General features: G+C 50.9%; 1 protein-coding gene across 6 annotated transcripts in view; it reads right to left on the reverse strand.

Moving 5' to 3' along the window:
- Positions 1–17244, reverse strand: part of Itpr3 (inositol 1,4,5-trisphosphate receptor type 3) — a 63996-nt gene that overhangs the window by 42173 nt on the left and 4579 nt on the right. For 5 of the 6 annotated variants that reach the window (XM_078020187.1, XM_021722016.3, XM_005318804.4 and 2 more), the window contains one exon: positions 5640–5710. The exons of the other annotated variant lie outside the window; for it this stretch is intronic. In XM_078020187.1, the coding sequence (XP_077876313.1) occupies positions 5640–5710 (71 nt within the window). The remainder of the gene's footprint in view (positions 1–5639; positions 5711–17244) is intronic. 6 annotated transcript variants of the gene reach the window in all.

The following is a 17244-nucleotide window of genomic DNA, read 5'->3' on the forward strand; positions in this document are numbered from 1 at the left end:
CAGGGCAAGGGCTCTACCATGAAGCCACATCCCCAGCCATTTTTATTTTTTTATTGTTTTATTTCAAGACAAGAGCTCACTAAGTTTCCCAGGCTGGCCTTGAACCTGTGATCCTCCTGCCTCAGTTTCCTGAGTCGCTGGAATTATAGGCATGCACCACTATGCCTGGCTGCATAACATTTTGATGTTTTAATCATATAAATAAACTACCTAGTCACATTTTCTAATAGGAGGTCCCTGAGGATGGGCACAGGTTGAGGTTGGGGACAATGCTTTCATCTTGATCTTACAGCATATGTCAATATGGTTTTTATAAAACGAATCAAAACAGGGCTTTTGTTTTGTTTTTCTGTTTTTGTCTTGCAGAGCTTGGATCACATATGCAAAGCATATGCTCCACCACTGAGCCTACAATCCCAACCAGAGAACAAAAATTTAAGTGGCCAGTACACGTGTAAAAAGATGCTCAACCTCACTATTGGCCTCATAAATTCAAATTAAACCACAATAGGAATTATATTTGACTGGGCACCGTGGCGCACACCTGTAATCCCAGCAACTTGAAGTCTGAGGCAGGAGAATCCAAAGTTGGAAGCCAGCCTTAGCAACTTAGCAGGACCCTGTATTAAAATAAAAAATGAAAACAGCTGGGGCTGGGGCTAGAGCTGGGGCTCAGTGGTAAAGCACTTGCCTAGCATGTGTGAGGCACTGGGTTCTATCCTCAGCACTGCAAAAATTATATATATATAATTGTTTTTAAGGGGAAGGGCTGGAGATATAGTTCAGTAGTAAAGTGCCCCTGGGTTCAATCTCCAGCAACAATAACAAAAAAGAATGCACTGGGCTGGGGATGTGGCTCAAGTGGTAGCGCGCTCGCCTGGCATGCATACAGCCTGGGTTCGATCCTCAGCACCACATACAAACAAAGATGTTGTGTCCACCGAAAACTAAAAAAAAAAAAATATTAAAAAAATTCTCTCTCTCTCTAAAAAAAAAAAAGAATGCACTATCAGACCAGAGGTGTGGCCCAGTGGTAGAGCTCTTGCTTAGCAAGCATGAAGCCCTGGGTTCAATTCCCAATACACACACAAAAATTCACTATGATGGGAAATATTTCATTCTCAAAAAATTAACAAATTCTCTTCTTGCTCTTCTTGATAGTTCTGAACATTAGATTCATAGCCCCCCACCACTCCATGGAGCCTAAAGATACCTAAATGTATGATATGAGTGAACAAATCAAATAAGTGACAGAAAGCAGGTATTGGGAGGGACTGGGGTTGCAGCTCAGTGGTAGAGCACTTGCCTACCACGTGCGAGGCCCTAGGTTCAATCCTCAGCACCACATAAAAATTTAAAAAAAGAAAATAAATAAATCTATTGTGTCCAACTACAACTGAAAAATAAATATTTTTTAAAATTCAGGTGTTGGCATTTTTTCCATTTTCATTCATGGGTGCATTTTTCTTTTGGGGGGTGGGGTGGGGTGAGACAGGTCTCACTGTATTGCCCAGGCTGTCCTCAAACTCCTGGGCTCAAGTGATCCTCCTGCCTCAAAGTAGCTTAGAGCACAGGCTACTACCACCTCCCTGGACGACCACATGTGAAATTTTAAAAACTATAAATGCAGGGACGTAAACCATTCATGCAAGCCAAAATGTTTCCATGAACAAGTTTCAGCAGTTCAACTTTATAACAACTGTAAATTAATCTGTTAGATTTTTCTGGACAATGTCAGTGCCTGGATTTTTTTTTTTTTTTTAACAAGTAAATTTCTTACTGATGGCAACTGGAGGGCGTCTGCAGCACTTTTACCCCACAGGAGATTCCATCCACGCTACAGATTTTTCTGCCTTGTCCTAAGGACAAGTACTTGTTTTGTCTGATTTCTGGGTTATTCCCATAAGTTAGCCATTAAAATACATGAAACTTCCATCCCCAGCACTGAAAAAAATTAAACTATTTTTTTAAAAACCCACAATAAGATGCCATTTCACACCCAGCAGGTTGAAAGAAAGTCGGATGGGACAAAACCAATCCTGCCGAGGATGCAGGTGGAGCCTGGGAACCGCACCCATGGCCTGCGGGGCGTGAAGGTGATAGCCCCTGCAGAAGGCAATGAGGTCATTTCTCACTAGATGGAGGGGCCTTCCTCCCACCCAGCACGACCCTCATGGGAACATACCAGAGAAACAAGCCTAAGGAGCCTCGTACAAGAACGCTCCATGCAGCAACGTGGGCGATTGCCAAGAACTGGAAATGTGCTAAACGCCCATCATCACCAGGAGCACCTATCCACGGACTGAAGTTGACTCACCCAGTGGAGAGTCACCCAGCAATTAAACAGATGAACCACAGCCGCATGTATCAACATGATAAATCTCAAAAACCAGTGTAGACAGAAGACTATCTTTAACAGGCAGAGTTCGAAAAACGGAAACTACCCTACATTGTTCATGGGTATTTCCCTCTGAGCTAATGGCAAATGCCTTGAAACAGGCCCACGATCCCTGAGCATTACTTTCCTCTGGAGAGGGTGGGGGAGAAGGGGAAGGAGCAAGGCACGGTGCACTTCCACTATAGCTATGTTATTTCTTTAAAAGTAAAAAGATCTGAAATAAATGTAACAAAAAAGGGTTTATGTGGCTGGGTAGTGGGGCCATGGGTGTGTGTTATTTTTCTCTTTACTTTTTTTTTCAAATATTTTTTAGTTGTAGATGGACACAATACCTTTATTTCATCTATTTATTTTTATGTGGTGCTCAGGGACAAACCCAATGCTTCCCACGTGCTAGGCAAGCGCTATAGCATTGAGCTACAACCCCAGTCCCTCTTTATTTTTGTATGCAGTTGGAACGTGTCTTAATAATAATTATAACAGCAATAAGCTGGGTTTGGAAGATGCTCGGTTAAGCAGAGGAGGAGGCTGGAGAAGAGGTGCCCAGCTGTGCAAACAGAGGGAGGCCACCTCATCACCTTCCCCAAGGTACATTTGGAGGTGAGGGCTGCCAAGTCCCTCCACACTGGGTCTCCCCTTGCCCCAGCATGGAGGGGAAGAGAAAGGGCCAAGGAAGGCAGTGTGCCCCCACCCCAGGCCCAGTCAGCATGCAGGACTCACAGCAGCCATACCCCAAAGCCTTCAGCAAAGCAGAGTTAGGAGGCTGGGCTGGCATGGGGTGCCACACACTCAGGCACCAGCAGCCTGGGCTTCCCAGGATCTTGCCAGGTCTGGAAAGAACTCCCTGAACATGCTGGGGCTTGGGGTGGTATCAGAAAGGGACAGAATTGAAACCACATGCCAGAAACTAAATAAGGGCTGATGGAGGCTTTGCCAGCCCTGCTGGGGACCTCCAGGGAGAGCAGGTACAGGGGGAGCTGGCAGGGCATTGAATGGTGAGCTGTGGAGTCCCCTGCAATGGCAGACTTACCCCAAGACAGCAGGGACAGAACTTCTTGGGGGGTTTCAGGGCAAGGCCATCTTTGATGACCACCAGCCAACTTCTAAAATGCCTGCTCAGCCCCCATACCCTTTCTGGGTCCTCCCCTCCAGGGTCAGGGTGTTTATGGGAAAGACACGGAAACAAAGAAAGTGAGGCCTCCAGGCTCGGAACAGGAGGTTGGGATCCGTCTCTCTCTGGCCCAAAGTTCAGGCGCTAGAACTTGTGGCAACCAGATGCAAGGGCTAGGACAGGAACCTGCCCTACCTCAGCTCCTCTCAGGACCAAAGAGGTCCTCGGGGAGTCTGGAGTGGCCTCTGCACCTCATCAAGACACCAAAGCCTGGGGCAGACAAGAAGGAGGCGGGGACAGTGTGAATCCATCTCTTCTACCTCACTCTGAGGGATGGGCCCACAGAGGCCACGGACCTTGAAACGGCCCAGGGATCCTAGGCAGGGGCTGGGGGTGGGGGAGAACCTCTCAGGCTTTGAGAAAATGGAGAGGAAGAGACAGGGGGTGTGGGAAGAAGCAATAAGGGAGGAAAGCAAGAAATCAAAGGAGCATTTGTTCTGCTAAGTGGCTTTTTGTTGTCAAAAATTGGCCCCAAACTCTGCCCACTGGAAGCCTAGGGCAAATCTTCCCCTGCCACACCCACCTCCCTGCCGCCAGCCTGTCACTCCTCAACTCACGCACCACCTGCCCCTCTCAGCCCCAGTCCCCTCCAGACTGGCAGAGGCCCCCTGGGGACCCTCACCACACAGCCTCTGAGTTCTTCAGAGAGAACGAGGCAGCAGCCCCTGAATGAAACTGGGAACAAGAAAAGCACAGAGAGATCCCTGCCCCATGGAGCTCCACTCCAGCGAGGAAGACCCCTGACTTAAAAATTAGTCAAATTCGTGCAGCACGTCAGAGTCAAGCTATGGACCAAAACAAAGGAGGTGAAAAAGACGGGTCGGGGTGCAGCCTCCTGCGGCTGGTCGGGGAAGGCCTAGCTGAAGCCATGAGACCTGAGGAGGCTGACAGCGAGCCCCGTGGGACAGGTGGGGAACGGAGTGCAAGGCTGTAGGAGCCTGGCACAGCTGGAGGGACAGGGGCAGGTGTGGGGGGTGAGGCAGAAGGCAGTGGAGCCAGATGTGGGGGGCAGTGGGGCTGGATGGTGAGGAGTGAGCCGAGCCCGCAGCAGTTCCCACATACCCGGTCCAGCCACATCTCGACCCAGGACCCCACCCTGAGGCACAGCCCCCGCTCAGAATCCCATGATAGTAGGAACAGAAGAGCAGATATGGGGGCCCACTGCGAGCTGGAGGAGCCCCTCCGTCTCTCCCTACACCCCAACAGATGGGCAAAACCCCCAGCAGACGCCAGCGGAGGCTGCAGCACGATTGTCTCACCCCTGTCCCCTCCATCCCCTGCAGTCCCCTTGAGGGCATCCCAGCTAGCCTTCCCCAAGGGGAGAGGAGCAACCACATGGCAGACTGGTGGCAGCAACCGGCAGGCGTGTTCTTGCCTGCTCCCACCCTGCCCAACACGCCCAGGATTTGTCTGTCTGTCTCTCTGTCCCAACTCACAGGTAATCACAACAATAATAGTTTGGCACGAGGACAGCCAGGACATCCTTCCATCCTCACAAAGCCCTGGGGCCTGCTGGGCTGGCCTGAGAAGACCACTGACGGTGAAGGACATGGAGGCCCCAGGCAGTCACAGCACTGAGCCAGGTCTGGGTTCTGGAGGCCCCTCCAGCAGGAGTCACCCACAGAGCTCAGGGCCAAGGCCCGAGGACACAATCAGGGTCAGAATTTCCTGGAAACCATCAGGTCTAATCCCTTTACCACGCAGATGGGAAACTGAGGCACAGGGAAGGGCCATCTCCCGGATCTCCTACTGCCCGAGGCGACTCTCTTCCACCTCTAATCCCTCAGAAAAAGTTCACTCACATAGACAAAGAAAGCCCTGTGGCTGGCAGGGACTTGGGGAAAGAATGGGCCCCTGTCCAGGAGTGGGTGTGCCTGAGAAGGGGGCGTGGCCGCAGAAAGGGAGAAGGTACTGGGCCAAGCTGGCAGCACGCAGGCCGAGGGGGTCTCCCCAGAGCAAAGGGTCCAGTCTACTCTGGCCACTGAGGCCAAATTAGGCTGAATACATTCAAACCCAGGTCCAGGACTCAGGAGCCTGGAGGGACAAGGACAGTGGGAGAGGTGGTCTTACCTCGGAACTTCTTAGGGGGGTTGTCCAGGTCCCCAGCTGCAGGTTCCACCACACAGCGGTCATCCACCAGCCTGGGGGACAAGGCAGCTCAGTCAGTGGGAAAGAAGAGGTTCCATAGCACCCTTCCCTTGGGAATGGGGGATTCCAGGGCAACAGTGAGGGCTCCTTGAAACTCCCTCCATCCCTGACAAGCCTTGCCCTGCACCATGACATTCCCTGTCTGGAACCACTATTAAAAGGCAAGATCCCCTGGGCTGGAACAGAGACCCTCCAGGAAGCACTCAGAGACCCCAGCCCACCCCAGCTCCCTGACTGGCACTGGAGCTTTCCTGTGAGGATCTGCCACCTGTCTGGGCTGTCACACACTGCAGACCTTATCCCTGAGACCCTACTGCCCTGACCGAAAGGACGGGGAGACAAAGGCGAAGGGAGACAGGAAGGAGAATTAGAGCAAGACAGAGAGAAACAGAGACAAGACCCAGGAGCTGCAAGGGACCGGAGACAACCAATGAGAGAAGTCTACGAGACTCCAAGCCAGGAGCATGAGCCTTGCAGTCTCTAAGACAGGACAAGGAGCCTCATGCCTCCCCAGCCCAGGGTCCCTTTCCAGACTGTCCTCTTCGACCTACCCTAAGGCCAGAAATTTCCCCCTTACAGCTGTGGCTGGGGTTAATCCCACAGCCCCTGAGGGCGCCCATCCATCCAAGAACTTATCCATCCCTCTATCCGTTCATCCACACGCCCACCTCTGCATCCTTCTATCCATCCTTCCCTCCATCTACCCATTCATCTACTCCACTTCTGCATTTAAAATTCTCCAAGGCGTCTCCAGGATAATGTGATAGTCACCTGCCATCTCCAAGGCCCACTCTATCTCAGCACTTCATACCCATTGAATTCTCAGCAACTTCCCAGCAAGGGGCTAGTCATTAGCACCATTTGACTTGAAGGCTTTGTAGGGTGCCAGGACGGCCTGTATTGGGTTCAATTCCCAGTACAAAAAAAAAAAAAAAAACAACAACTTATATATATAAAATAATTTGCCTGAAGTCACAGAGCTGAGACCAGGCTGATAGCCCATGTTCCTCCCACACCTCCCCCTTGGGCTGGCTAACAAGGTCTTTTCTGATCTAACCTCCTTCCACTTCCTAGCTGGTCTTATTAGCTCTACTTCTTGAGGCAGCTGAACTAAACCTCCAGGTCATCCCAAGTCCCCTTCCTGGGAGCTCTCATGTCTCCACAGGCAGTTCTGACAGCCTACAAGGCCTTCATGCCCACCCCAATCCCCCAACCCCAGAGCCTAAGCCTAGAAGATCTCCTTCCTTCCCCCTCAATTCCTCCCTCTTACTATGTGAAGGTGTCCTTTCCCCTCCTGGGGGGCACCACTTGCTCCCCTGTTCCCTCGGCACTTGGTCCTGGCCTCTCTACTTTTCTACACTGGCTACTGAGTTCCATGCAGCTGGAACCACTGTATTTTTCCATCTGGAATCTTTTGCACAATAAAGTCCTGGGAAATAATGATACAATAAAAAATAGACATTTGGGCTTCATCCCAGCTCCTGGCCACAGCTCCTAAGACCCTTTTAACTTCTTAAGTGATAAGACAGATAAGATTATCTTTTGTTATAATATTTGGATTTTCTGTTTCCCATTCTTGGAATAGTTCCAGAGCAATAAAGGGTGAAATGGTATAAATTTTGTTCATCTCAAGTCTCTTTCAACTACACCTAAATTTATGTTAATGAGGGCCCTTTTGGAAAGCCCCTAAGGATGGGGGTGAGGTGCTGATTGCCAGTGGAACTAACCACATGATTGGAGAGGTGGAAACTTCAGCCCCACCAGCCATTACAACCTCCTCTGAAGTGGAAGAAGGAGCTGGAGATTGACAGGAGGTTGACTTCATCACCAACGGGCAATGAAGCTCCAGGAAAATCCACAAGACCAGTTCAGAGCACTTCCCAATGACCACAGAGAGATGCCAGAGGGTGGTAAGGCCCAGAGGGGGTGGAAGCTCTACCCCGCCCCTTGCCTCATCCTAGGCACCTCCTCCATCTGGCTGACCTGAGTGGCATCCTGGGATGCAGTTGGGATCTGGCACCAACTCCTGGCAGACAGTGTCAGAATCAAATTGAATGTGGAACATCCAGTTGATGTCTGCGGAGAACTGGAAAGTTACCTAATGTTTTCATGTATCGATGTTTAATTTTCTAAATCTACTTAGTTATTACTTTCATTTTAAAGGCAGGGAAAGTAGAGCACGGAGAGGTTAAAGGATAGACTGCAGAGCTGGGCTCTGAAGCCAGGCTAGCCAGCGACAGCAGGTACTGTGGGGACCTCAGGAGGAGGGGTGGGAGGTGAGGGTCCTCAACCTCCTTTCCCCTTCTAGCACTCTTCCTTTCATCTGCACTCACATTCCAGCACATCTTGGCCACACTCACGGGCTCAGAAGTGTTACTAATATTCCCATTGATGACTCCCAAGTCCATCCTCCCCTAAACTGCCTACTGGACATCTCTGCTCAGGAATCCACTAGCAGCTCAAAACCAAACTCCTAATCTTCCACCTAAAAGTGTTTCTCCTGAAGATGTACCCATCTCTCTCTGGCAACACCATCCCTCCAAGGGCTTGGGTCAGAAACCTCAGACCAATCCTCTACCACCCACATCTCACGTTCAACCTGCTGGGAAACCCTGTGGGCTCTGGCTTCAAAATACATGAGAACAACTTCTCCTCACTTCCACCACCCTCCTGGGCCAGGCCCCACACTCTCACCTGCACTCAAGTAACTGCCTCCTCACTGGTCTCTGGGCTTCCTCTTTGCCCCCTAACCCTAAACCCCACAAAGTAACACAAGGATCCCTTTAAAAGGCAAATTTTAAAGTGGCACACGCCTGTAATCCCAGCAATTCAGGAGGCTGAGGCAGTAATGTACTGAGGCCCTAAACAAATTAGTGAGACCCTGTCTCAAAATATAAACAAATAAATAAATAAAAAGGGCTGAGGATGTAGCTCAGTGTTAAAGAACCCCTGGGTTTAATTCCCAGGACCAAAAAAAAAATGATAAGTCATAGTAAGCACTCGGTGGTGAAGCACTTGCCTAACAAGTGCAAAGACTGGGATTTGATCCCCAGCTCCAAAAAATAAAAATAAAAATAAAAAAATAAGAACAGCACTCTGCTCAGAATCCACCCATCTGAGAATGACACCAAAGATGGCACATGGCCCTCCCACTCATCTCAGTGACCTCATCTCCTCCCCTCCCCCATCCACCGTGCCCTAGCCCCACAGCTTCCCCCAGGCTCCTCAAACCTCCCAGGTGGCTTGGACTGGCTCTTTCCTCTGCTTGGAACCTCTTCCTCTGGACCCCCTCACTTCCTGCACATCTCAGCTCAGATACCCCTACCCATGTGGACACTCCCTCTCCATCCCTTTTAAAATTGTGCTCTCCTCCATATTCCTCAGGCCTCTTGCTCTCTTGTGCTCCCACCACATCTACATCACCACTCAGCCAGCTCTATAGAATTGTCCTTATTTTGCTTACTGTCCCTCACTCCCGCCCCATGGGATGTAAGTTCCACAAGGACAGGGATGTGTGTTTTGCTCCCTGCTGTATCCGCAGCACCCAGACCAGCAGAGCCAAGCGGCCAACACGAAATACATATTGAGTGAGTAAATTAATTCATTTTATTAGCTGTGGAGGGAAGTACATGAGAAGCAAAAGATAAGGTCCCTGCCTCAGGGAGCCGAAAATCTCATTGGGAAGACAAGTCACATACTCAGAAGAATAATGATATCAGGAATATGCATTGGTGCCAACTGGCAGTACCGCTGTAGGTTTTGTCCAGATTTGGGGATGGGAGAGGTCAGAGTATGGCCAATCAGACAAGGCACAGAGGCAGCAGCAGCTCAGGGCCTTGAATAATGCATAGAATTTCCTGTAAGACATTAGTGAATCAGTTTTCTCTTGGCAAAATCTAAGAGGAGAGGACACAAGATGAATCCATCTTGGTGGGGAGGAGAGAAAGCACTGACCAGGGCCTGGGACTGAGCCCTGCCAGGGGTGGAAATCCTGTCTCTGAGGGGAGACGGGGGTAACCCCACAAGCCCCCCACCTGGCCAGTGCACTAGGTCTTGTGGAGGAGAAAAGAGAAAGAGGCCGTAGTCCTCTTCCACAGAGATGTTCTGTCTTTGGAAAACCTATCCTAATCCAGGACCCCTCCATGCCTGCTCCTGTTGCCCTTTGTCTGGATCACTCCTCCTGGGAAAAAAGACATGCAAATGTGGATATTCACCTGCTTTTCCTACCTCCCTGGCACAAACCCACCTGGTGGTTAGGTGGATGTTCATCTGACACTGCCCAGATTGCCAGAGCTTCTGAAGTCCCCTCTTCCATATCCAGTGCCAGAGTGCAAAGTGAACTCAATTAGAGAAGGGGAAGGTGTGGAAAGAGGAGTGAGGCCTCCAGAGTGTGCAGACAAGGCTGGGAAGAAAAATGCCAAGCTTGCAGCTGCAAGAGTCAGGCATGGCTGTATGAGAGAGCAGGGTCAAAAAGCAAAGCAAGCTGCAAGCAATGCGCAGGGGTAGATAGGACCCCAAGAGTATGGAGGTCAGTAGTGAAGACTTGATTTCTTGATTCTTTTTTTTTTTCTTCTTCTTCTTCTTCTTTGCAGTGCCAGGGCTGGAACCCAGGGTCTCATACATGCTAGGCAAGCATTCTACCCTGAGCCCAGTAGTGAAGACTTGAGAGGCCAGAGAAAGGACCACCTAACCATCAGAGCTGCCTCTGAGCAAAGTCACCACCACCTGGCCACACGGAGCTCCAATCTGTACTCCTCCCAAGACCCTCTCAGAGTGGCACCTTGCCTTCCTATTTTTATTCTCCACGTGGCACTTGGCACAGTCCTCCTACCCCCACCTAGTTATGGCCAAAGAAAGTGGCCATTCAAGAGATGCTTGCAGGGTCCCAGAGTGGCCCAAGCGCCCTCCACAAGCCTTGCACCCATTCTTCTGTGCACTCATTAAGACCAATGCATCCCCTGTAGGTGCGCCCTGGTGAGCGAGGGTGGAAAGGGACTCGCATAAAGCCAAAGGCAGATAAACAGGGAAGCCCTCTTCAGTTGGGCTGCCAGACCCCGGACCAGGAGGCCCGAAGACTCCAGACAGGTGAGTTCTGATGGAGGGGGCCTGGGAGGGCAAGGTCGCGGGTCAGAGCGGCCCGGGGCCCGACCGGTGGCGGAGCCCTAATCGGGCCGGGCGTCCCTCCAGCCCGCGCCCCGCGCTGCCCCCGCGAGCTCTTCCCGGCCCGCCCTCGCCCCCGCGGCGGAGCGAAACTCGCCGCCCCACGTGTAGCCGCCGCCGAGGGAGGGCGAGCGCGGCCTCGCCCCGGCCTGCCTCCTGCCAGCCGCCGCCGGGACGCTGGGCCTCCGCCAGGCGCGCCCGAGAGGGGCGGTGTCTAGCTGCCCGCGCCCGCGCTTTCCTCGGATACCCGGATACTCGCGGAGGGAGGCCCCAGGGGACCCCTCCCCACGGGGTGGCACAACCCCTCCCGTCGTAATCCCCCCGACATTTCGCCTCCTAGGGAGCATCTGTGTTTATTAAAATAGCCCTGCCACAGGCGCGCACCTGGCGCTGAGGCTGTAACCAGAGCCCAGATCTCCTGGGTGAAGTGGCACATGCTTTATTCACCCCTGCAGGGTCCCTAGGCTCAAAGTCCCAGAGAAGGCCAACGCCCATCAGTCTCACCCTCGGCCTCTCGCCTTTCACTCATGCTGGGAACCCCAGATGCATCCTGCTCTCTTCAAGGACTCCCGCTAGGTTCCTGCAGGGTTTTCTGGCCATTCCCTCCACAGGTATGCTCCTGTTTACTGGCCGCAGGCACCCCACCAAGATCGCTTAGGAAAAACCCACGCCCTTATGTGTGGAACCCTATAAATCAATTTTACATCCAATAGCTCATTCTATTCTTACTATTGTCCCATGTGAATCCCACAAAGTGGAAGGATCCACCTGGGCCACACAGAGGACTGGATGATGGCACTTAAACAACCCAGACTCCATCTATTCAATAAAACCTTATTCCAAGTCAGCGATCCTAGGGCGCTGGGTGGGGTTCCCACCCTCAGAAAACTAATGCCCACCAGGCTGAGTGCTCAGAGAACATGAGCCACAGGTCTATATCTGTGCATCAGGTTTTCCCAACTCGGGGACATCAGCCACTCAGAATCCTGAGGATAGTCCCTATTGTGAGTCCTTCATCTACTGGGAGGCACAAGACCAGTTGGAGTCTGACCTGTCCAGGCCCTGCTAGGGCATGGAGGTGGGGTGTGAGTGAGGTCCTGGAAGATCACCTGGGAGCAGGACCAGTCTAATGGTAAGGAGAGGAGCTGGCTGATAGCATGTTCTAGAAGGATGTGGAAGAGGGTGCTGTCCCTGAAATGGTCCACTCCCCAAGACCTTGATCTGAAGGAAGAAAGGAAGACAAATGCATCCCAGAACCTGGGCGGCCCCATTCCACCCAGAGTGGACTTTGATATCCAGGTAAAAGTCTGGGAAAGGAAGTGGGGCAGGTCAGTGTGTCTGGAAAGATTAGATAAGGAGGAGGAAGAAGGGAGCCATATAGAAGTGGGATAGGTGACCATAACAGAGCCTGACTCAAAACCTGCACCTACCAGCTTGGCCACTATCACAGCAGCCAAGGGAGGGGAAATCACAGACTGGGGAAATCAGGAGGGACCCTGAAAAGCCCCCTCCTCCATCTAGCTGTAGAAACTGGGACATGGAGGTACTGACCAGGTCATATGGGTTGATGGAATAGCTATTCCAGATCCAGGTCTCCTGACTACCAGCCTGGGCCACTGGCCACTTCCCAGAGATACCAGCCACCTCCCACACATCTAGACCAGCCCTGAGGAAGGCCACTTCCAACAGAGGTGCACTAATAGGCTGGTGGTAGATAGGGGGGGGCCCAAGGGTCTCTCTCCAGATACTCAGAATACTGGGAAAAGGAAACATGCACTGGCTGGTGTCTCTCTCTGGATCACAAGAGAAAAGAAATTAATTTCTACATCCCAATAAAAGCACCCTTTACCTCTACGAATCTTTACCCAGCATCCACCCTGTGCCACCAGAGGGAATATATGGAAATTAAACAAAGGCATGGCTCATGCTTTCAGAAAGTTTACAGCTCAGAAGGGCCAGGCATGGTGGTGCATGCTGTAATCCCAGCGACTCAGGAGGCTGAGGCAGGGGGAATCACAAGTTCAAAGACAGCCTCAGCAACTTAGTAAGTCCCTAAGCAATTCAGTGAGCCCTGTCTCTAAATAAAATACAAAAAGGGCTGGGACGTGGCTCAGTGGTTAAGTACTCCATTGGTTCAATCCCTGGTACTGAAAAAAAAAAAAAAAAGAAAGAAAGAAAGAAAAAGAAAAAATGCTTAAAGCCCAGAAGATACAGTAAACTGCATACCAGAGAACCCCAAGAGTCTCTCCAGAAGGACAGCAACAACAACCAAATTTGGCCCAACAGAAATAAAGGTCCCCAGCAAGTGTCTCAGCCAAGTCTGGGCCTCTGGCTCAGAATTAGGTGGGCTATGGCAACTCCTAGGGTTTCCACGGTGCTGCTAGGGGCACAGGAAGATATATCCATAAGGGCAAAGGAGAAGGAGCAGGAGGCAAGAGGGAATGCTGAGAAAAGACAGGAGAAAGAAGTGACCATGGGCCACTCAGCCTGCCCTTGCCTCACATACTGGCCTACGAGGCCCAGGCCTCTCCACCCAGAACTGGACACTCAACCTGTGCCACTTGATGGATGAACCAAGACTGTATGAGCCTCAGCAGGGCAGACCCTCTGGCCCAGGCCACCTGGCTCTAGACCTCCACAGAGCTCTCTGGGAAGCAGAGCAGCAAAGTGACTTGACAGATCCAGAGACTGAAGCAGCCTGGGTAGTTCCTGCCTCATCAGGAACTCAGAATTATGGTGGGGGAGCTGGTGGGGGAGCTGTTTTATATGAAAGGAGACTCTAGAGGTTTTAAGTGCCAAATGTAACAAATGGACCTTGACAGGGCACTGATTTAAAGAAACCAGTGATCAAAAACAGACTGGGGACAATTTTACCATGGATTGTACACCAGATGCTATTAGGAAATGACTAGTATAGTCACAGCACTGTGGTTAAACAGGAGCATACCTTTGAATGAAGTATTTGGAGGTGAAAAGATGGAATGTATATAATTTACTATAAAATACTTCAGCAAAAAATGGTATAACAACCATGGTGGTGCACGCATAGTGCCAAAAGGATCACAAGTCTGAGCAACTTAGCAACTTATTTTGTCTCAAAATTGAAAATATAAAGGGCTAGTAATAAAGCTCAGTGGTAGAATATTCTGGGTTCAATCCCCAGTACTACAAAAAAAAATGTAGCAACTATATGGAGAAATGGGGACAATTATTAAGACTAGGAGGTGGAAAAATGAGTGTTCTAAGTGGGTCTCTGTCCTTTTCCTGAATTATACTTAGGCCTCAGCTGGTGGTGAGAAGTCCAAGGGACAGTATAGGTGAAGGCCAGAGACACCTGTAAATGATCTGTAAACTCCAACGGCAGTCACCATCATCATCATCGTCATCTTCTCTGAGATGGACTTAATTCTCCTTGCCATGACCCATATCACTCTTGTCATCAAGGTCTGGACTCAGATGCTGGAGACTCAGATGCTGGCTCTCCTGCAGGCTGGAGGAAAGGCCATGGGCTGGCTGGCGGAGGCTAGGAAAGGTATTTGCTAACCAAATATGCACAGGTGTCTGCCTCCAGCACCTGCAGCTGGCCCTGAGCTGAGATTTATGTTTGCTGCCCATTCTGGCCCTGCCCACCTGCTGGCCAAAAAAAAAACAAACAAAAAAAAGCCAGCACCATGCTCCCTGTGACCATCTGATTTCCTCAATGAAGCACCTGCAATGAGTTCCTCCTGCCTGTCTCCCCAAAGAGAAACCCCTCTGCAATGTGGCACCACCCGATCCCATCCCCACCCCACATCTGGGGCTAGCTGTGGTGAAGCCCAGTCTCATTTCTGCTCAGACCATTTCTCTCCCACCTACCCTGATCTGAAAGACCCTACAACCTCCTCTCCCTGAACCCCTGCTGTGTAACCCCAGGGGTCCTGACTGCAGGGAAGTGTGACCATTGAACATTGACCATTGAAAGCTTACAGCTCAGAAGGGCCAGGCACGGTGGTGCATGCTGTAATCCCAGCAACTCAGGAGACTGAGGCAGGAGGAATCACGAATTCAAAGACAGCCTCAGCAACTTAATAAGACCCTAAGCAACTCAGTGAGCCCATCTCTAAATAAAATACAAAAAAGGGCTGAGGATATGGCTCAGTGGTCAAGCACCCCTGGGGGCTGGCGGGAGGGAGGGGGCCTCAGAGCTCCATTATTCAGAGGCTTGAGATGAACTTAGTGAAGAGTCAGGCTTTGCTCTGCTCCTTTCCCCAGGACTCCTCCCCTCCCCTCTCAGCCCCACTCCCACCCTAACCCTAACCTGCGATAAGGTGTAGAGAGCAGGGCTGGAGGTGGCCATGCAAGGATTCCAGAGTGTGCGAGAGCACTGTGAAACCCAGAAACCTCCCCTCAAGCTGAGAGCCAAAAGCTGGTGTGTCCCCACCCTAACCCAGCATGTTTCTCCCCACCCCCAACCCAAGCCACCGCCCCATAGGCCAAACCAGGGAAGGGATGTGGGGTCAGGAATGTAGGGCAGGGCAGAGTGTAGGCAAGTGAATAGAACAGGATTCTTTAAGGCAAGGAGTCCAAGGTGAAAGCTTGGGACCATTTTTATCCTTGGCCAACCCCATGCCCTCCTTCTCCCCATCTCTCCATCCTGCTGTCTGGAACCTCCACCACACCCAACCCCTAGGGCGAAGGCTGGTCTCTCTCCACACCCCCTAGTGCAACACTCACAAACGCCGACATGAAATGGGTCAGACCCTCGGTGGCACAGAGTTCCTTCTCCGCCCCTCCTCCACCACCAGAGAAACACGCAGCTTGGGAGCCTGTGAGGCAAAAGATGTGCCTCCTCCTTGATCTCCATCCTGAGATGTTACCCTCAGAGGATAACTGAACAGTGTCTAGACACATGTGCACCAGGATGTTCAGGGTGAATTGTCTAGTAACAGCGCAAATCTACTCTGAATGCGAGAGTTGCTTAAATCAATTAAGGAACGTCATATCATGGATGCTACGCAGCCATACAATGGTGAGTTGGCATGGGAAGAGACAGATTGCTGTATCCAAAAAAAAATCAGGATACGAAGCCGTATGTGCAGCTTGATATGTTTGCAAATGTTTATTTGGGTATATGAAAGACTAGAAGATCTATATAGGATATTACTGTAAGTCACAGTGGTATTCTAGGTAATTTTTTTATTTGAGCTTTTCAAGTTTTCTCCATGAAACATGAATTATTTTTTAATCAGAAAAAAATACATATTTTCAAAAAACGAGCTGCATGGATCGGGCTAGCCAAGGCCAAGCCCCTGCCTCAAGCTATAGAACAGAAGTCTAACATCTTGTTCCAGTGAAATCACAATTAAATGAAAGCCAAGGCAGGTCTGAAATCTGCCTGGGGAATGCGGTCAGCTTGGGAGGGGCAGTCCCTCCTCGTGGAATTACATGTGTCTCAGAGACTTTAGGCTCAAAGGCCCTTGTGAATCCTCTAACTCTCCCCACTGCACAGAATGCAACAATCTGGCACTCAGGTTGATTACTACTGATTCCCCAGTGCCTAAAACAACGTCTGGCAATAGTAGGTGCTCCATAACTGATCACTGAATAGCTTCATGAAATCTGATGAGGACAGAAGTGGCTCTCTGGACTCAAAGGGCAGGAGACCCAGCAGGCTGGCTTCATCATAGCCTGTCAGTCTGGGAAGACTTTCCATTCAGGGATCCAAGACCTGGGTACACATTAAAATCACCTGGGGAATTTTTAAAGAATCCAACACCCAGATCCTACCCCTAGAGATGCTGATACAGCTGATATGGCATGGGACTTGGAAGCTAAAATTTTCTGAAAGATCCCCAGCAGTTTCTCAGGTACAGCTGGAACACCCTAGAGGATATGCAGGATGACAGAAACATACTCTGAGGAGGCAGGGCCTTGTCAAAAACATCCAGCAAGTTAGTGATAGAACTGAAATAGACCCCTTTGCTGAGAGCCAAGCCCTGGGGCTCCCTGTGTGAGTATCCTAACCCTGGGGACCCTGGGGCTTCTCCACATTTACTCCCACATTTCTTGGGTCCTGATCTCCAGCACCCACCTTCCTAGGAAGCAGATCAGGATGGAAGAGGGACAGGGAACCCCATGGGAGGAGGCAGGGACCCTTCTGACCCTATGCATTAGTGCCCAGTCTAGGTGATCCAGGTCCAGAGGCCCTGAGAGTGCCCCAGGGATGTCCAGTGGTGCTCCAGGCCAGCTCTGAGTGGACAGAAGCTCCTTGATAAGTGCTGGGCACTCACCTTCAAGACCAAGTTCACCTGCACTCCCCCAGCTCACTCCTTGAGGATCTGGGGCTACCCCTCTAGCCACTCAACAGAGATCTTCAAGGGACTGGACA

This window comes from Ictidomys tridecemlineatus, chromosome 8 (assembly GCF_052094955.1).
Source record: "Ictidomys tridecemlineatus isolate mIctTri1 chromosome 8, mIctTri1.hap1, whole genome shotgun sequence".
Lineage (NCBI taxonomy): Eukaryota > Metazoa > Chordata > Mammalia > Rodentia > Sciuridae > Ictidomys > Ictidomys tridecemlineatus.